General features: G+C 44.6%; 1 protein-coding gene across 2 annotated transcripts; it reads right to left on the bottom strand.

Moving 5' to 3' along the window:
* Positions 1-346: 346 nt before the first annotated feature.
* UCHL1 (ubiquitin C-terminal hydrolase L1) lies at positions 347-15151 on the bottom strand. Of its 2 annotated transcripts, XM_080830427.1 has the most exons (8): positions 14869-15151; positions 14142-14270; positions 10691-10841; positions 8515-8600; positions 8389-8436; positions 7435-7501; positions 6518-6576; positions 347-806 (listed from the first exon to the last, which is right to left on the bottom strand). In XM_080830427.1, the coding sequence occupies exons 1-8, from the start codon at positions 14905-14907 to the stop codon at positions 720-722; spliced, it is 666 nt and encodes a 221-aa protein (XP_080686553.1). In that variant the 5' UTR covers positions 14908-15151; the 3' UTR covers positions 347-719. The 2 variants fall into 2 exon arrangements, with proteins under 2 accessions (XP_080686553.1, XP_080686554.1); XM_080830428.1 differs by lacking the exons at positions 14142-14270; positions 14869-15151 and adding an exon at positions 13356-13681.
* Positions 15152-21444: the final 6293 nt, after the last annotated feature.

The following is a 21444-nucleotide window of genomic DNA, read 5'->3' as shown; positions in this document are numbered from 1 at the left end:
CAATCTTCTGCATATCCAAAACTCATCTAAAATGAAGTCTATTTAGAATTTTTTAATCCAAGGTATACATAGCAATATAAATGTATAGAAAGGGGCACCAGGCTGCCTTAGTCGGTCGAGCATGTGACTCTTGATCTCCGGGGTGTGAGTTCAAGCCCCAGCCTGGGTGTGGAGATTACTGAAAATCTTTAACATAAATGGAACGAATGACTGAACAGAAGAAGTCTGGAGACACTGAACCAATACTATTTTTATGGTAATTCTCTTACTTGTGCCCTAGGAGTTGCTTCCATGGAAGACAATCATATAGCCTTGGAGAAGGTAAAAGAGAAAGTGGAAACAAGTTGAAGCTCATCTCTTAATCAGCAGAAAAGTTTTATTTCTTTTAAGGACAAACAATGAAACCACATCCAAGGCCTTAACTTACAGACGCTAACCAAAGTGGCCATTTAAAGCATTAGCTATTGAGGTACAATACATACATGGGGGGGGGGGTGAAATGCTTCGCCATCTGAGGCTTATACCAAACCTTGCTCGCTCGACAGCTGGGCTCTGCTAGAGTTCGGGTGTGGCAGGGGTGGGGGGGAGAGCTTATCTGCAGAACCAAAGGAGAACAGCTGTGTTCCACAAGTACGGAAGCATTTTGGACTGCGTTGGTGGGGGTAGGTTTCACACAGAAGGGGAAGGGGGGGGGAAGGCTACGTCCCCCGCCCAGGGCATTAGGCCGCCTTGCAGAGTGCCACCGCAGAAAAGCGGACCTCCCCTTGCTCACGCTCCGTGAATTCTCTGCAGACCTTGGCGGCATCCTGAAAGGAGAAAGGTCATTCATATCCAAACAGCAGTGGCTCAAATGGAAGTTTCATCAGAAAAGTTAACGGTAAGGCTCAGAGGTCACCCCGATCAACTTCAAACCCTTCAAACCCCCCATTAAACTTGTAAACCAGGGCTGGCTTCAAACCAAAATAATAACAATAATGATAATAATGACAAAAAATTAAACTAATAACTCAGGCGATGAGCAAGACAAGAACCCATGACACGGACTTGACTTTGGAAGCTCTGACTTTTTTATGACTTCCACCAAGTGCCCTGGGCCGCCTCCACCTCATACCTGGTTTTGACAACAAAACTACATACACTAGGAGTGCACTTTTCCTCAAATCGCAACAAGGTAAAAAAAAAGAGATCCTCTCTCCCATAAGGAGGCTTAAGAGAAAAGTTCCCTTTTCTCGTAGGCCTCAAGAAATTTCAAGTAAACACGAATTTCTTTCAAGTAAACATTTTACAAACCGCTTTAAATACCTGGTGTTCCAGGTGTTAATGGGTCACTGATGGTGGAATGACATGTGTTACTAGTTCCAAGACCCAAATTACAAAGATTGGTAATAGAAAAAAGTGATCCCAAAAAGTGATTCTAGGGTTTAAATGCCTTGGCATAGTGAATATCAATCAGTTTCATTTGCAAAAAGTCCAGTGGAAATATCAGAACCATATGAAATATATGAAATATAAGACCTTTAAGAGGACAGAACAGTCATGACCTTCAGCTCCCAAGCTCTAAAAACCATCAAATCCATGAGTTTGGCCCTTAAAAGTCATCAGCCACACCCAGAGTTTTGCTCCTGCTTTAGAACCACCTGTAAATACTAGAGGAAAATTCTAGATTGACATCTACATATCTCATTCTCAATCAGAATTTTTTATAAAGATTTTATTTATTTATTTGACAGAGATTACAAGTAGGCAGAGAGGCAGGCAGAGAGAGAGAGGAGGAAGCAGACTCCCCGCTGAGCAGAGAGCCCAATGTGGGATCCTGGGATCATGACCCGAGCCCAAGGCAGAGGCTTAACCCACTGAGCCACCCAGGCACCCCTCTATCAGAATTTTTAATACATTGGCATTCCAGACCTTTCCTGTAGTACCCAAAGGGATGACTGCGATTAAAGGTGTGTCTGTAAATGGAATAGTCATCTCCAACAATGATCAGTGGCCTCTGAATTCATGGGTTATGTTTATGCAATTTCTTTTTTTTTTTTTTTTAAAGATTTTATTTACTTATATGACAGGGGCAGGGGAGAGAAGGAATACAAGCAAGGAGTGGGAGAGGGAGAAGCAGGCTTCCTGCTGAGCAGCGAGCCCGATGCCGGGCTCGATCCCAGAACCCTGGGATCACAACCTGAGCAGAAGCAGACGCTTAATGACTGAGCCACCCAGGTGCCCCAGTTTATGTAATTTCTTACCAGTTTAGCAATAATAAACCATAGAGTTCAGACAACCTAGAACAGCTTTAACCACATACAACCAGCCTTACTCAGGACCAGAATTTTCACTAAGATGCTGTTTTATATCCTATTTAATCTTAAATGAGATTCTAACTAATTTTTATTGTTTTTTAAACTGTTTCACCCTTCCCCACACCTCGTAAATTCTACTCGAGTAACAGTTTCAGGTATCTTATGTGGGGTACCTTTTTATGGTATTAGCAGTGTTTCATAGTAAAGTATTTTAGAGCTGTATTTGAAGGACCAGTCTTTCCCCCAAATGGGTCATCTCCAGAAGTTCTGCCTCTTCCTCTCTCCCCTAAGTTCTGCCTCCCAAACCCCCCTCGATCCTGCTTTTCCAGATCTGTTTCTCATTCCATATTCCTACTCCCAAATGCCCCTCATATACCCAAGAATTGGCTCTAACTCATCTCACGTGTGAGTGACAGCAGGCTAGAGAAAGTGACCCTCCCTCCTTCTGTGGCATAACTTGGTCCACACTAGTGGTCCACCTTGAGGTCACGAGGTTTGGGACGTTCCCAGGCCACGTCTATTACCCAGAAAGGCAGTACTGAACAGTGGGGCGAGGACTGCCCAGCTCCGAATCACGGTTTTGCCACTTAAGCCACTGACCCTGAACATCACTTAACCCAGTACCTCAGTTTCCTCACCTGTAAAATGTGGATATAATCACTACCTCAGAGCCTCATCAAATGCATGCTCTAGAAGAGAGAAGTCACTGAGAACCGCCTCTAGCACCAGGGTCAAATTGCAGCCAGCTGCCTGTTGTTAGGATAAAGTTTAACGGGCTACACATTCACTTAGATACGGTCCACAGGCTGCACCTCGGCTCTGACAGCCGAACACGATACAGGCAGACCTCATTTTATCGCACTTCACCTTCCCGCCCTTCTCAGAGGTTGCATTTTTACACGCGTAAAGTCTGCAGCAGCCCTCCATCAAGCAAGTCTATCAGTGCCTCTTCTCAATGGCATTTGCTTGCTTTGGGTTTCCGTGTCACATCGTGGTGAATCTTGCGGTATTTTAAACTTTATTGTATTTGTTATGATCTATGATTAGTGACATTTGGTGCCACTGTCATCATTTGAGGGTGCTACAAACCACATCCGCACAAGACAGCAACCTTCATCAATACACGTGTGTGTTCCCACGGCTCTGGGGACCAGCTTTCCCCATGTTTCTCTCCCCTCAGGCCTCCCTATTCCGAGGCAACATTGAAATTAGGCCAGTTAATAACCCTACAGTGGCCTCTAATGTGTTCATATGAAAGGAAAAGTCCCACATCTCTCACTTTAAATCCAGAGCTAGGAACGGTTATGCTCGAGGAGGAAGGCATGTTGAAAGTGGAGACAGGCCAAGAGCTAGGACTCGTGTGTCCAACAGTTAGCCATGCTGTGAAAGCAAAGGAAAAGCTCTTAAAGGAAATTAAAAGGGCTATTCCAGGGACCACATGAATGATAAGGAAGCAGAACAGCCTTACTGCTCATATGGAGAAAGTCTGAGTGGTCCAGATAGAAGAGGAAACCAGCCACAACATTCCCCTCAGCCAAAGCCTAATCCAGAGCGAGGCTCTAACTCTCAGTTCTGTGGAGGCTGAGAGAGGTGACGAAGCTGCAGAGAGGTTTGAGGCTGGCAGAAGTCGGTCCAAGTTTAAGGCAAGAAATCATCTCCGTAACATCAAAGAACAAGGGGGAAGCAGCAAGGGCGGATGGAGAAGCTACAGCACATTACCCACAAGATTAGCCAAGGTCATTAACGCAGGCGGCTCCACTTAGCAACAGACTTCCCACGTGAATGACGTGAATGACCTAGGCTTCTACTGGAAGAGGATGCCACTTAGGACTTTTGAAGCTAGAACGGAGAAGACAATGGCTGGGTTCAAAGCTTCTAAGTACAGGCTCTCCTGCTAGGGGCTAATGCAGCTGGGGATTTTAAGTTGAGGCCAATGCTCACTGACCATTCTGAAAACCCTAGGGCCCCTAGAAGCAGGCTACGTCTACTCTGCCTGGGCTCTATCAATGGAAAAACAAAGCCTGAATGGCAGCCTATCTGTTTACAACATGGTTTACTGAATATTTTGAGCCCGCTCTTGAGACCTACGGCTCAGAAAAAAAGGATTTCTTTCAAAATATGATCGGTCATGGACAGTGCACACCGTCACCCCAGTTCTGATGGAGCTGGACAAGATTAATGCTGCTTTCGTACCTACTAAGTAATATCCATTCCACAGCCCCAGGAATCAACAAGTCATTTCAACTTGCAAGTCTTATTATGTAAGAAATAAATTTCTTAAGGCTATCGCTGCCATAGAGAGAGATTCCTCTAATGGAGCCGGGTACATCAAAAACCTTCTGGAAACGATTCACCATTCTAGATGCCATTGGGAACATTCTGGATTCATGGGAAGAGATCAAATATTTTTTTTTTTTAAAGATTTTTTTTATTTATTTGACAGAGAGAAATCAGAGCTAGGCAGAGAGGCAGACAGAGAGAGGGGGAAGCAGGCTCCTGCTGAGCAAAGAGCCCGATGCGGGGCTCGATCCCAGGACCCTGAGATCATGACCTGAGCTGAAGGCAGAGGCTTAAACCACTGAGCCACCCAGGCGCCCCGGAAGAGATCAAATATTAACAGGAGTCTGGGAGAAGCGGATTCCACCCCTCATGGAGGACTTTGCGATGTTCAAGACTCAGAGAAAGTACCAGCAGATGTAACGGAAAGAGCAAGAAGAGCAAGAGAACTGGAGTGAGAAGCGGAGTGAGAGGGCAGGACAGACTGCTGCAGCCTCAGGAGAAAATCTGAACAGATAAGGTGCGTCTCATGGTGAACAAAGAAAGTGGTTTCTTGAGATGGGATCTACTCCCGGCGAAGAAGCTGTGAAGGCTGCTGAGATGACAACGGAAGAGGCTTTAGGGGCTAGAAGACGACGACGTAAACTAAGTTGTTAAAGCAGCAGCGGGGGTCTCCGAGGATCGGCTCCAATTTTAAAAGCCGTTCTACTGCGGGTAAAATTCTCTATCAAAAGCACCGCCCACTACAGAGAAAACATTCGTGAGAGGAAAATCCACGGACGCAGCCACCTTCACTGCTGTCTTATTTAAAGAACTTGCCACAGCCTCCCCTGCCTTGAGCGGCCGTCCACAGAGAGGCAGGAGGCAAGACCTCCACCAGCAAAAACTTCGCAACTCGGAAAGCTCAGATGATGGCAGGCGCTTTTTGCAGAGATGAGGTGTTTTTCATTAAAATATGTACGCTGTTCCTTTAGACAGAATGCCAGTGTACACGTAACAGACTACAGTATCGTGTGAACAGAACTTCTATCTGCACTGGGAACTAAAGATCTCATTTATAACTCGCTTCACTGCAACATTCGCTTTATTGCAATGGTCTGGACCTGAACCCACAATATCCCTGAGGTATGCCTGGCTTGGCAACAGAGCCCAGTGCCACACAAAGCCTATTTTCAAAATACCTTCTCCCTGGCTCTTTACGGAGAGTCTCTCAGCCCTTCATCTGTATACAGCAAGCACTCAAAAAAGATGAGTTCTGACTACGGATGAAGTACTTAAGACCTTAGCAGCATTTTTAAAAAATCACAATTAAACAAATTCCCTTCATAACAGTAAATTGATTCAATTCTAGAAGACTTGTTTTTAGGGGGGAGGGGCCTCAGGTAGTCTATCAGCCCTTGTCCAGAATTAAGGTTTCTGGAGTCATTTACAGTAAGGACAGTGATCCTGGATCTTATATCGAGGCAGATTTTGAATCTACTCCTCTCGCCCCATAACAGCGACCCAAGGGAGAAGAAAAAACTGAAGTTGACAGCCTAACCGGAACCCATAGTATACCACCTGTGAGACCGACCCGAATCCAGCAGCGTGGAAGGGATTAGGAAAGGCTTGGGTTTCCGTCCCTTAAGTCCTTAGCTGTGATGTGATCTGACAAGAGGACAATGGTCACCTTAATCCCACAGGGAAGTAAAGCCATGGCTTTCTGGCTAATTCCAACCCTGGACTGAAGTCAGCACACAATACAGATTAGTCACGGCTGCTCTGGGGGATCCTGTTTAAGACCATTTGCTAGAAAATACGGTAGACAGAATTACCAAAATACACATTAAGCCCTGAAGACTATTCACCCAGACGATGGGTGCCTGCTGCCCAGAAAAAGTATTAGCCCCTGAGGCAGTACAACAAAGAAAGGTGGGCCTCATGGGCAGAGGGCTTCCGAAGATTACCTGCAGCAAGGAGTCCTCTGAACTGGTGCCGTGGTTTACCGGGAAAGGCATTCGTCCATCTGGAACAGAGAAGCCAGGCAGCTCAACTTTCTCTGCAGATGCTCTGACTGCTGTGCTTACCCGGCCTCAAGAGAAGTTTTCCATCTCTCACTGCCACTCCCACGGAGACGGGCTGGTCAGAAGCAGTCACTGGAAAGGAGCTTCAAGTGCTCCTAGGGTCCACCCAGGGCAATTCTAATCCTCAAGCAACAGGACCATACAAGCCCAAAGTGGCCACCCTAACAGAAAGGCTTGGGCCGCATCTCCTGGGAAGGATCCCAGAGTGAAAGGCAGATGCAGCCTCTGAGGTGTCAGGAAGGTGGAGCCAAGAAGGGATCCTTCGGACTTCACTGCCCCTCAGTGACTGCTGACTGGCCCCAAGTCTCCTTTGCTCTGGTCTGCTTATAGGTAATTCTCTTCCTCCGTTAATACAAAAGGGAGGATTTGTACCAGGAGGCCCATCTTTCCTGTTAGCGAATACCAGCTAAGAGAAAGCAGCCCCCAGCATGTCCAAATTCTTTCACATTGAGGCATTTATCTTTTTCTAAAAGTAATCCTTGTCAGGACGCTGCTGAAGAGCCTACACTGGTTGTGCGTAGTGGAAGGTGGGAAGAGGAAAGCTGAACATGGATGCCTTCAACTAACACAGATCACTTTACCAGTCTGTGACTAAAACCACTCCTTCTGCAGGTCATTGCCTGAGGCGGGGCAGAAATGTGAGATAAAGGGTTAAGGGCCCCAATGAGAGTACGGTGTGCTGGCTTTGTGAACAAAGATACACTAAGTGCCACAAAGTTACGCACCAAGACTGTAAGAATAATTTCATCGGAAGGAATGCCTAAAACTGTAGGGGGCTCCAAAAGTGGAGTGAAACCTACCAAGTTCATAGAGATGGCCATCCACGTTGTTAAACAGAATAAAATGAAAATTCACTTTGTCGTCTACCTGAAGAGAGTCAAGAAATATTTTTGATGATGAGTTTTATTGTACTATATATTGCATTAAAAATTTCTGTCTTTAGCTTTACTGAGAAAATTGACACAATATTGTATTAAGTTCAAAATGTACAACGTGTTGATTTAATACACATATTTTGCAATATGATTTTAAGACTAGAACTTAATTTGTTAATAAATTCTGTCCCTCTTTAAGTATAATGCGCTCAGACTTGCTTATGTATTATTTTAAATTAGTATAGCTAACACGTACCTCTTTTTTATATACTAGACAATGTTATAAGACTGTTATAAAACCCTAATCTATTAAAGTAAATATAGTAACTACCAGAAAGCTAAGATTTTTTTTACTAAGGAGGAAATTCAGGCTTAGGGAGGATTGAGTATCTCACCCAAGGTCAAGACTGGAAAGTGACAGGATCAACAGTAGTTATAAAGGCACTGATACAGACTTAAATCTAAATTAACAGTTGACTGCGGGACTGTGCTCAGATTCACGATATACTGAAGCCTTCTAGAGACCGTCAGTCCCGGCTGCTGATCTTACCCTCTCCCAACAGTCTACGAGAGGAGTATGTTGAAATGCTCAGTTGCCAGGAGGGGGGCTTCCTCTCTTAGAATCATTTGGATGTGAACAAAGTACTGTTTGAATTTACTCAAGACCATGTTTACTGCCAATCAGATTCCCGAAGAGCCATTTTAATGAATAGGTCTGGTCAAAGCATGATTCTGGTAGAATTTTCTGGGCTTCCTTGGGCTTAATTAGCCTTGGATGGGAAGGTCTGCTGTGTTCAGGTAAGAGGCTCATTGTATGTGGTTCAGGGGCGACACAGATGGCACCCGGGCAGCCCGGCCCCAATCTGTGATTGCATTTACCCGACATTGGCCTTCCTGCGCCACGGCGTCATGGGCTGCCTGAATGGCCTGCAGACGAGAGGGAATAATTAGCACAAGATCCTCTGTAGTCCCTTAAAGCTGATGCTCCACAAGTTCTCTTCCTACCTCGTTCTTTTCAAAGCATTTTGCTCGGTCTTCAGGGGACAGCTTCTCCGTTTCCGAAAGAAACTGTTTCAGGACAGACCCATCCTCTTTAAAAAAAAAAAAAAAAAAAAAAGAGCATATTAGTATAGATAGAATAGTGCAAATGGGTACACACTTACAACACACTTAGACTGTTATGCCGCCATGTTCGGTGACTTAAGTCTTTCCTGTGGCCCTGGACGAGGTGGATGAGCTGTCCCTTTCTGCCTCAGCCTCTTTCCAAGCAGTCCCTTCTCCCTGCATTCAAGCCAACGAACTCTCTGCTCCTCCAGGGCCAAGCCCTCTCCTGCCTCTCTCCCCTGCCATCCCGGCCCTTGTTCCCCTCCTGCCTCACGCTCCCCTCTCAAAGCCCTCATCACCTTCGTTATGATGCTGATGCACTTGGAACATGTATTTGTGAGATCTGTCTTAACATAAAAGCAGGAACTATCTTGTCTAACGCTGGTTGTTTTTTGTTTTTGTTTATTTTAAAGATTTATTTAAAGAATCTCTATGCTTGACAGGGGACTCGAACTCACGAGCCAGCGATTAGGAGTTGGACGCTCTACGCACTGAGCCAGCCTGGCACCCTTCTAATTGCTGTTATCTACACGATCCCATGTGGAACAAGACAGTCTAGTCTAATAATAGTTCTCAAACTAAGGTTTTTTTTACTTAGAAAATGCAGTCTTAGTAGCATGGTTATCCAGATAGACATTAACCCAAGGATCTTAACAAATATAACACGCCTACTAGTCAGGCCCAGGGACAAAGGACCGGCCAACAGTTTGGCCTAAGCATTTTGTCACTGCTCAATGCAGCTGAGTCTAGGAGACAACGTGGCTAGAGCAAGAACGATTTGTATTTCAAAGACCACGTTCAAACTTTCAGTTCTAAACTCAAAAAATTACTTAAGTAAAGACCACTTAAAATTTGGAAGGAAGCCTCTTCACTTTACAGGGAGGGCTGGGACTCTGATAACTTTCCTGCGACACGATCATGACCACAACTACAAGAGCTCCACAAGCTCTGCTGACCTTCCGAACACAGGACTGTAAAGTGAGACTTACTGCAGAAGTAGTAAAGGCTCAAGCTCTACCTCCTTAATATGGCAAGTTAATATGAAAAATTGAGTTCTAGAAGATTTGGATCTTTATACCAGACAAGACTTTCTTTTTTTTTTTCTTTTAATTTGGGAAGTACACCGGCAGTTTTGGCCACACTTACCTTGCTTAAAGAAAAAAAAGTATCCGGCCTGCTCCAAGTAATACCATGGACTATTGGCTGAAATTATTCCATTCTTAGTCACCTCCATCCACTAACTAAATCAGGAGTTGGCAAAGTACTGTGCCTATTTTTGTATTATTGGAACACAGCCACATCCATTGGTTTACATCTTGCCTGGGGCTGCCTTTGAACTACAGACAGAGACCAGAGACAGAGACAGAGACCATATGGCCCTCAAACCCCTAGAAGATTTACTCTCACCTTTTAAGAAAGTTCACTGACCCTTGGCAGCTAGCACACATTATGCCTTGTCTTTTCATATATTTTAGGGCTGCTCATTGTGCTTCTGACAATCCTTTCTTCCCTTTCCTCCAGAACATTCATGGGAAGTGAGCTAAGACCCCAGACCTGACTAGGCTCCCAGCTGGATCCTTTCAAGGTGGCAAACTGCTGCCATGTTTTCCTGCAGCAACTTTCACGGTATCCTCGTCCAGCTGCCCTATACTGCTTTGGTTCTCCTGTTGCTTAAGAGACGCAGAACCATTAGAGACAGGTCCTGGGGGTTCATGTTTTACGGTTTAACCTCATCTCCACTTCTTCCAAATCGTCGAGAATGGAACAGGAGCACGTAAGAATCACCCCAACTTGCAGCGTGCCAATGGTAGAGCCTATGCAGAGAAGGAGCACAGAACTGCCCCTCGCTCCCTCTTCCCCTCCGGGTGGAAGAAACTAGACAGTATTTCTTGGAAAAGGCGTTTCCTACCCTCAGAAGAGAATCAATTATTAATCTGCCTACTGGTTCCATCCGGATTAGGTGGTTTCAGAAAAATGAAAGGCAGTGACTTTGCTGAACAGACCCCTGGGAGTTGGGGGATGACAAGTTATGGTTAACTAGAGATCAACGAGAGGACTGCCCTCAAAACCCACTTACCAAACTCCAGCTTGTCTTGGTTATTGGCCACGGCATGGATGAGCCCGATGGTCCCACAGGAGTTGCCAATGGTCTGCTTCATGAAGTACACCTTAGGACTGACTGCTTGTCCCTTCAGCTCCTCGATCTGTTTTTTCCTGAAGTTCTCATGCTGGGAATATAAAACATTTTTTATATCTCAAATGAAAATGCAAAGCACTAACAGACGGAGGCACAGCGAGTTCTACCACCTAAATGGAAACACAAGTGGGATGTGTGACCAGAAGCCCTGGTTCTAGGTGTTGGCCAGGGCCCAGAGACTCGCCCGTCTGCCTCCCACACCCACGCCAGCCTGGAGGGTTCTGAGAGGTTCTGAGACTCCACCCTGATGCTGCAGTGCGGTCATGGCCTTGGATGTTGCCCAAGGATTGGTCCAGACGCCACTGCAACCTTTTAGCTTGAAAATGCAGGTCTCCTCAAGTCAGAAGAACAGGCAGGTTCATTTTTTTGTTGTCCTTAAACACCACCAATTGTACTTCACACAGGACCCCAATCAAGCTTTGTCTCTATCCCAGCATTCTTTGAAGACCTACTTCTACTGTGTCAACGTATACTTCTTTTCAATAACAAATACAAAACAACACTTAACTGCTGAAAGGAACAATTTAAAGAAATTGTTCCCTCACTTTTTTTGGGGGGGGAGGGGAGGAAAGAAAACTGACCTAGGGTGCTGGGCTGTGATTTCATAAAATCTTCTCATCCTACAAGAGGTAGACCTGACACTCGCTTGTCCTTGTCAACAATACATTTTGAGAACAGATTAACAATGGGGGGGGGGGAGTGGAGGGGGAGTCAGAAGAGATCAGTAAATGAGACTAGGGAATAGTTTTCCTCAAAGAATCAATCTGCTCTTTGTACAGTCATTTACTGGGCTTGTCTGGACCTTTCATTAATAAATTTTAGACCTTAAAGGTAGGACTTCTCAGTTAAAAGCATGGTGCCAGGGCACCTGGGTGGCTCAGTGGGTTAAGCCTCTGCCTTCAGCTGAGGTCATGATCCCAGCCAGGGTCCTGGGATCAAGCCCTGCTCTGGGCTCTCCGCTCAGCGGGGAGCCTGCTTCCCCCCTCTCTCTGCCTGCCTCTCTGCTTACTCATGATCTGTCAAATAAATAAATAAAATCCTAAAAAAAAAAAAAAAAAAAAAAAAGGCATGGTGCCAATGCCATAGAAACACTAATGTCTCATAACCAGTATAATTGGACAGAACATCAAAAGCATGCTTCCTTTTTGGTTTTTTTTTTTTTTTAAAGATTTTAAATAATCTCTACACCCAATGTGAGGCTCAGATTTACAACCCCTGAGATCAAGAGTTGCACACTCCATCCACTGAGCCAGCCAGGTGCCCCTGAAGTATATTTACAATTCCAGTCGCTCTGCATTACTGTACACATAACTGAAGTTTAAGCCTTGTCTGTGACACCATCAGACGAAAAAGAAGATCTCCCGTTCCGCAAAGCCAACTCATAGGAAATTCTAACATCAAAGATCTATCACATCTCTGAAATGAGTTACTACTCATGGGCTGTTAAGGATTTTCACTTTTCTGTTTTTGCTTTTTAGCGGGATAGCACCATTCTCTATATGTTTGAGCTCTTGCATGGAGATACTTTTGCAAATATTTCATTATCACTTAAAACTACTATTTCAGAACTGGTCCAGTTAGTTGGCAGATAGGCAGCTCAGTCAGTTAAGCGCCCACCTTCTGCTGGGATCCCAGGGTTCTGGGATCAAGTCCCGCATTGGGCTCCTTGCTCAGCAGAGTCTGCTTCTCCCTCTGCCCCTCCCCCCGCTTGTGCTCGGTCTGCCTCTCTCAAATAATAAAATCTTAAAAAAAAGATCTGGTCCAGTTAGGATTTCGTAACACTCTCAGACAAAATCAGATGCTTTCTAAATTAGCATCAGCTTATTCAGAAGTCAACATACAAACCTCAACTTTTGAGTTTGTTTCAGTGTTTAGCCTAATTGGTGTTCTGTGTCACAGACTGGGTGCTCAATAAATCTGACTTCCCCAATTAGAGCTAAAGGACTAAATATCCAGATGATTCAAACCAGAACAAGTGCAGCCTCATCCTGTAAAAAGCAAGCAGTGGGCCTTTGAAAGACAAACACGATGCACCACTGCCTCCCAGAGGCCTTGCCCGTGAGTGCCGCTCAAAATCTCCGAGTCATCATGGAGCCTCTAAAGAGCGAGCTCCGGGAGAGGATCAAACAAGAGGAGATGGTGTTTGATTGGGTCAACAGGGAAGCTAATTTGACTTGCAATTATTTGGCCACTCCGGTTTACCCAACTAAAGGCTTTGGCAATAAAAAAACAGGACAGAGAGATTATCCTAGTAGCTTTAATAAGGGTTTTTAAATTCACAATAGCCCATTTACTAGGAGGAATGCAACTTCCCATAGGGCTTAATAATTTATGCTGAGGATGCTTCTAGAACGCCCAGCCCTAGCATGGTGGTGCTTCAGTTAAAGCTTACAGTGTTTGGAATGTAGCCCCAAAAGCTACTGCCCCGGAGTTTTGTTAATGCAGATTTCACCACTCCCAAATCAGGGACAGCAACAGGAGATAGACAATCCCAGGCCAGTTAGTGGGATTTCATACATTGCAAGACAACAATCATCCCAGCTACCTTTTTATATCTGACGCTCAGTCTTTGAGGTATATACATCCATGCACACTTGTAGGAGGAAGACCATCTAAAGGGAAATGAAAAGGTGTTTCTAAAACTGCTTTAATGCCCACCTATTTCACTTAGCTACAGGGTCAGAGAGGAAAGACAGGAGGTGGAAGGAGATCCCCACACACAAATGATTACGCTTTAAAAACAAACAAAAAAACCACACACACATCGAGGAGGCTAAAAACCGAGTGTGCATGTTGTAGGAAGAAACCCAAGGCCACCAAAGACCCGAGTGGAGAGGGAGCATTAAAAAACCTATTGTTTCCCTGTGGCTTAGGCAAGCCCGCTGGCCACCCCCCATTTTAATGCAAGGTGGGAGTCTGAGAACCAAACAAGAAACCGACCGTTTTCAGCCCTTAAAGGGAAACAACCAGCCATTCCTTGAAGTGGAAGGCTCTGAAAAGCGTAGGCTCCAGGGAACTTATGAATAAGATGAATTCTTTCTTTGTAACTGAGATGACGGAACAGAGATGCTGCTTCTTCTCTTTGAAATTCAAAGCAACGCTGGATGGACGAGCGAAGAGCCAGTAAATTCTCTAACCACCAATGAGTAGGTACCACGAAAGGGCGGGCTTCTCCCCCCGTATCCCGCAGGAAGGGAGCAGTTCTGCAGGTGTGGGCGCCCAGTCCGGGAGGGGAGGGAGCCGGGAGTCTACACGGTCCTCCACGCCTCACTCGGGTCTGGAAGCCGCGCGCACCATCCCGGGCCCGCGCACCCCGGGCCCCACGCCCTACCTGGGCCGTGAGGGGGAAGAGCAGCAGCAGCGCGCAGGCTGGCGCTGGCACCGAGCCCAGAGCCTCCTCCTCCAGCCCCAGCACGTCCGCGAAGCGCCACTGGCCGGCGACCCCCAGCCGGGCCAGCACCTGCGGAGAGGAAAGAGCGCGGCCAGGGGCTCCGAGACCCGCGAGGGGCGGGCACCTGCCGGAGGGCGGGGCCGAGCCGGCGCCCTCGGTGCCCCCACCCCAGCCTGGGAGGAGTTGCGGCCTGCCCCGCCCCCCAGCCCCGTTCCCCACCCCCGCCCGCGCAGTGACACAGCACAAAGCGCGGCCCACACGTGGCTCCCGCGAAGCCCGGGCACCCGAGTCCGCGCGCCCCGCGCCACGCCCTCGGGAGCCGCGCCGTCACTCGCATCTGGGCCCAGCCCCCTCCTCCCTCCCACCTCGGACGGTTCCGCAGAGTCACCCCCACCCCGCGACCCCTATGCTGGGGCAGAGGGAGGGCATCTGGGAGCGCGCGGGACGCCGCTGGGTCCCTGCGGGACAGCCGGAGCTGATGCGCGCCTCCGCCTCGGCGCTCCCGGGGGGAAGGGGACAGAGGCAGTGCGAGACGCCACTCACTTTGTTCAGCATCTGAAAGGCAAATGCACAGAAAAAAATACAAAAATAAAGCCGGTCATCGAGGCAGCTACCTGGCCAGGGCTGACCCTCAGCTCCGCGGTCCCCGAGCAGCGATGCAGCGGACGCTAACCTCGGGGTTAATCTCCATCGGTTTGAGCTGCATCTTCGCGAGCCGCGGAAGGAGGCACTACCAGGAGAAGAGGAAAAACAGCTCGCGGAGCCGCCCAGGCGGCCGCTATAAAGCTCCGGCCTGACGCACTATAGGTGCCTGCGCAGGGGGAGCAGGGGCAAAACCAAGCGACGGGGAAACGTCAGTCGCAGCCAAATGGGCACGAAACCCCCCCATGCGCCGCGCCGAGTGGTACGGCCGGGCCCCCAAACCTTGCAGTCTCACTTGCTGGTGAGATAATCTGGTGGTTGTGGAGATGGGTTTTGTGGGTGGGTGTTCCTTGAGCGTACGGAGCAGTCCTTTAGATGGAGTCTAATTTCTTCCGAACTTTCTGGAAACCTACCATTCTCACCATCCCAATTACCGGAGGGCTCAGGGTTTTTGAAGCTTTGAGAAAAAGCCCAAATTCAACAGGTATATGTTTAGTATGAATATAAATATCCGTCGCCCAAATCTTGCAGCAGTTTGCATTTGACCTCAGACAATTCATCCTCCATGTTAGATCAGATCAGTACCGAGGTGCGTTTTTAATTGACTGCCTAGAATAAAACAATGTGGAGAATAAACGGTATTGCATTAGTAATGCTGATGTAATGTGGCTCCCGGCGAAGAATTGGTTGGTCATGGGGAAGCTATAAAAACCTGGCGTATGTGACCGTAATGTAAGACAGAGAGGAGGCAGGCGGTCGGAGACTTTAGGACGCAGATCCAGGGAAAAGAAAGGTATGATTTCGAGACGAGAGGGTGTAAAAGAAAACGTATTTTTAAAAGAGTGGGAGGCTTTGAAAATAAGATTCTGAGCTCACAATGGAATATTCACAGCGAAGGAGAAAGAGAATGGCTGTTCTCTAATGAGCTCAGGTGGGGCTTGTTTTTCCTACAGCATGTGCAAAAGATGGAGAGAAAAAGCATATGCAGAAGAATGACTAAAAAGAGGGACAAAGATCTGAAAGAATAGTGTCAGGAGAGCTAAAACTCAGAATGAAATGGGGCTTGCAGAAACGCTAAGGAAGCAAGAAGGTTGTTTTCATGTGCTTATAACAAAATGATGATATGGCGGAAGAACAGACCTACTGTTTAGGGGGTTCCCAGTTAATAGATGGCAGGGATAAGAGAGGTAGTCCACTTTTTTTTTTTTTTTTAAGTTATTACCTCTACAGTGTCTCAGTGGACAGATCTATTGCATGTCCTCTCACATAATCCTTAAGAGGATCCAATGAAAAAACTCTTCCTAGTCCAACTTCACAAATTAAAATTCGTGGCTTAGAGAAGTCAGTTTGTTTCTGATCACAAAGAAAAATGAAACAAAAGTAAAGCCTAGTAAATTGGGCACTAAGAGTCCATTCTCTCTCCAAGTTAACATTCCATTCCACTTCTATCTTCTCCCATTTTTACCCTCAGAAATATGACCTTCACCCAGAAAAATGAGAGAGAAACATTAGGAAGAAGAATCTAACGGGTGAATTTTATGATTTGTAAACTATACCTCAACAAGTTTTTGTTGTTGTTGTTTTGTTTTTGTTTTTTGTTTTTTAAAGAGGAGACTACTTGAAAGCCAAGACCGGTGAACAGTTCACCTGGCTATGCTGAATGAGTTCTTGCCTTTAGACAGAGATAGATTACGTCTCAGTTAACTTTATTTATTCAGCAAATGCTGATTAAGTATCTACTATGTGATGGGCACTAAGCTTAGAATTGGGGATATAAAGGTGAACACGGTAAATAAACTCAAAACTTCCAATATGGAGATTTTATACGAGTGATGTGAAAGCAATCAGAACTCAGGAGCCCCTTACCTTGCGTGGAGAATCAGGAAGGCTTCCCAAAGGAAGTGATGTTTAAGATAAGGGCTGATGGACTCGGAGAATTTAGCATGTGACAGTTATTACCAAAGTAAATAGTAAAAATTTTTTTAAAAAGTAAAAATTTCTCACTAGAGAAATCTCTGTGAAAGGCACTTATTCATTCAGACTATATATATAATATATATTAATTTTTATTTGTATATTATATAAGAAATGTATTATATTTATGTATAGATTATATATAAAATATATATTGTATTTATTTGTATGGAGATATATATAGATATCAAGGGCCTACTCTGTGCCAGGAAGCATCAGAGCAATAAATACAACAAACAAGTAGATGCCAGAGACAAGACAAAAATAAACCTTATCCTGATCTTTAATAAAAGTGGGGAGTGTATTGCTGAAACTGCAGGCCGGGAGATTTGATGTCAGTCTTCAGTAAAATTCTAGGGGTCTTGGGAGAAATAGAATGATTGCATTTAGAACAAGTTATGCCAACCAGCACTTCTCTCCTTTTGGAGTCACTGACTACAACAGGCAAAACATTCCCCATTGTATTCTTCCTGCTGTCTGGGTTGGCAACAATTGATATCATAGTTGGAGGGGTTTTGTAACTTAGTTATTCTACCTGGGAAAAAAGTGCTGCTGAATGGAGTCATTTCTACATGCAGCCACCTGGCAACATTTTAATCCTTTTGCAGCAGAGACAAAATGCTTGCATGCAAGTAAACATAAACAATCTAAAAGGCAGAATTATGAGATTTAGAAAAATGAGTTAAAAATAAACAATGACATTTAATAGAGATTTTGGTGATGATGGTACGCTCCTATGAATATACCAAAAAACTTTAAATGGGTGACTGTGTCTCAATAAAAACTCATTAGAGATATGTGTGCAGCTCTGAATGCCAGTTATCATGGTACAATTGATCTTTATATTCATTTTTTCCTTTTTTTATTTACCAGAGTCTATGGTTACAAAAGTATGTAATAATATGGAAAAATATCAATTGAAAAGTCAGTATTTTAATTATACTTACTCAAAAATGAATACACAAAGGTAGAAAAACATTTTTTTTCAGTGACAGAAAAGCATTTAAAAAAATCAGTTAATGGGGCGCCTGGGTGGCTCAGTGGGCTAAGCCTCTGCCTTCGGCTCAGGTCATGATCTCAGGGTCCTGGGATCGAACCCCACATCGGGCTCTCTGCTCGGCAGGGAGCCTGCTTCCTCCGCTCCCTCTGCCTGCCTCTCTGCCTTCTTGTGATCTCTGTCTGTCAAATAAATAAAATCTAAAAAAAATCAATTAAACACATAGGGTAAACATGGAGTAGACCTGTTATAGATGGAGAAACAGAATCAATGAATTAATAAGTCAGCCTTCATAAATAAAGATGCCATTTCTGGTTCACCAGCAGCAGGCTTTTTTTTTTTTTTATCATAAGTATTATTTTTCTGACAATAATGAAGATTTGGGATGGACGCCTTTAAAACTACCTTCTGATGATTCTGATGACTAATAAAACAGAAACTCAAATATCCTTGGCAGGTCAGTTCTGCAGTGTTGTGGGAGTCAATCCTGAAGGCTCAGCCCAAGTTTAGTCCTCCAGCACTTCCAGTGGTTTTGTAAGTACCAAATTCCCTGTATTAAATCCCTTTCTATTTAAAATACCTAGAGAAGCGTTGCCTGGGTGGCTCAGTCACTAAGCATCTGCTTTCGGCTCAGGTCATGATCCCTGGGTCCTGGGATCGAGCCCCATGTCCGGCTCCCTGCTCAGTGGGGAGTCTGCTTCTCCCTCTCCCTCTGATCCTGCCCTCTGCTCATCCCCTCTCTCACTCTCTCTCTCAAATGAATAAATAAAAAATCTTCAAAAAATAAAATAAAATACCTGTGTTAACATACTTTTATATTTTAGGTGAATCAAAAATGTAATAGTTATTTGTTTTGATACCCATCAGAGAAGCTGTATGTTTTTGTATGTGTATATAATTAGAATATCAAGTTCGTGGTTTTACCCATGTTAAATCTTTGGGCAAGTCTAACATATACTAAGGAAGTCATATATCACTGGTCTATAAGGATCTGGTAAAAATCACAGGAGTCATTCACAAATCTCAACGATAGAAAACCTCTGCTCTAAGGACAAAAGAGTCTTGCCAGTTGAAGGGGTAGAGTACACCATGTGTTTATGAAGGCAGGATACTCAAACACGGAAGCAGTACTTCCCAAATATTTTGAGAATATTTTACATATTCTGCAGAAGTTACCCAAGGAGGGAGGTGAAGAAGGAAAGAAAACTAGCCTTGTTTGTTATACAGAGGACATTGTGTTGGTCATCCTCATCAACTCCTCATACCAATTCTCTGCTGTCCTTGTTGATTTTACAGATAAGTAAACTGAGGCCTCAGAGAAGCTGTTACCTGCTAAAGTTCACACAGCTACTGAGTGTCTGAGTCTGGGTTTCAACCCAACTTCATTTGATTTCGTTTGATTTCAAAACTTGCGCATGTTCAACTCTTCTGCCTGATTCCATCTACGGACCAGCCCTAGGACCTTGGTCATGACCGTCAGAAATAAGGATGAAGCTCAGGCACTGAGAAGAGCTGAAATGATTTCTGCAATGTCCAGGGCCAGAGCAGGTCAGCTGATAAGGTCATTCCTATAAGCTTTGCTTACTTTCAGGTCTACGGATCTAGCTTGAATTTATAATTAGCATGACATTAATAATTGACAGAGTACTTCCTCAACATTTTTAAACTTACTTGACAGTTCCCCTGTCAATAATATGTCCCCAGAAGTAAGATTCTGACATCCAGAGATTTTTAAGTTAAGAATAACACCAAAAGGGGCGCCTGGGTGGCTCAGTGGGTTAAACCTCTGCCTTCAGCTCAGGTCATGATCTCAGGGTCCTGGGATGGAGTAACGCATCAGGCTCTGTTCTCAGCAGGGAGCCTGCTTCCCCCTCACTCTCCGCCTACTTGTGATCTCTCTGTCAAATAAATAAATAAAATCTTAAAAAAAAAAAAGAATAACACCAAAAAAGGTGATGTATAATGCAAAGAAACAACCCCACTTATTTCCCATAGCGAAGTCAATTTCCCTCCTGTTTTCCTAAAAGCAGTTCATTTATTGTGTTATCATAAGTATATCGGAAGGAAGAAAGATAAATATGAAGGAGGAAATTACATGTTCTCATTTACTTACACCTTCCAGGTATACATGCATTCACTCAACAAATTTTTTTGAGTATATACTACGTGCCAACACTACACTAGGCTTACCTGGGTTGGGAGAAGTTTTAGCAGGTAATAGACATAAGGCGTGAGCCATGTTTTCTTTTTCTAGCTTTTTAAGATAAATCATCAATTTAAAGCTGCTTCTCCAGAGAGTAGGAGGGGGACCCAGTACACTAAATATATTGATCGATTATAAGGCATTTTCCTTTTAAAAATGTTTAAACATGAAAAACATGTGCGTCTTAGAAACAGGGACATGGTCTTTTGTATTAAGCTCTTCACATCCAATCTGTGGTCAGTTTGCACTCAGTCTCCTTGAAAGTGAAGTGAGGATTTCATGAACTCTGAGATTCTCTTAGTCCAACATACTAAAGACCTTGAGCGCAGAAAATAAAAGATACGTAGAGCAAATCATATAAAAGTTTGGGTTAAATCTCCCTTCATCTCTAGTTCCTTAGCTGTTAGACCTTTTTAATGTCACTAGAATACAATAAACAAGATTGATCAGTTAAAATCAGCTTCTGAAGTGTCTTTCAGACCCATTTGTTATCTGTTTCCTTTTACCAGGAGATTATTATATAAAGAATATGATAAGCAGAAAAATTTAAGTCTATAAATATATCAGGAAGAGATGTTTTCTTGAGAACACTGCTGAGTCTTAACCTACCAAGCATTTTTCCCCCCAGAATCCTTAGCATGAACCAGTCAATATATAGATGCTTACTGTCTTGGTCTTACTTGGACATTGAGCTTCCATGGCCTAAGCATATGAACCAATAGAAAAAGAACATCTGAACAAGTCAAATTGGAAAAATAACCAAAACCCTCAACCCCAAACCATAAGACACTCTTCATCATAGGAACCAAACTGAGGGTTGCTGGAGGGGAAGGGGGTAGGGCAATGGGGTAACTGGGTGATGGACAATGAGGAGGGCACGTGATGTAATGAACACTGGGTGTTATATAAGACTGATGAGGGGTGCCTGGGTGGCTCAGTGGGTTAAAGCCTCTGCCTTCAGCTCGGGTCATGATCTTGGGGTCCTGGGATCAAGCCCCACATTGGGCTCTCTGCTCAGCGGGGAGCCTGCTTCCCTTCCTCTCTCTCCGCCTGCCTCTCTGCCTACTTATGATCTCTGTCTGTCAAATGAATAAATAAAATCTTAAAAAAAAAAGATACAGAACATTAAAAAAAAAGACTGATGAATCACAGACCTGTACCTCTGAAACCAATAATACATTATATGTTAATTAATTTTTAAAAGTTTAAAAAAAAGACCCTCAAGCCATAAATCCACCACCTTAAGATATTTAAAGTTTCATTTCTCCACATATTCCTCCCAGTACTTGGTCATTTATGTAACCAACTCCGCCGGGTTCCCAGCTGAGATTTATTCTCTTCCTCCTTCCTAACTAACTGGCTGCTCACTGTTCTAACCCCAGCTCCACTCTGCTTTCTCAGATCCCAGCTCAAATCTATTTTCTTTC

The sequence above is a fragment of the Martes martes genome, assembly GCF_963455335.1.
Source record: "Martes martes genome assembly, chromosome: 2".
NCBI classification, from domain to species: domain Eukaryota; kingdom Metazoa; phylum Chordata; class Mammalia; order Carnivora; family Mustelidae; genus Martes; species Martes martes.
Note: the sequence above shows the minus strand (reverse complement) of the source record. Positions and strands in the feature narration are given on the sequence as shown.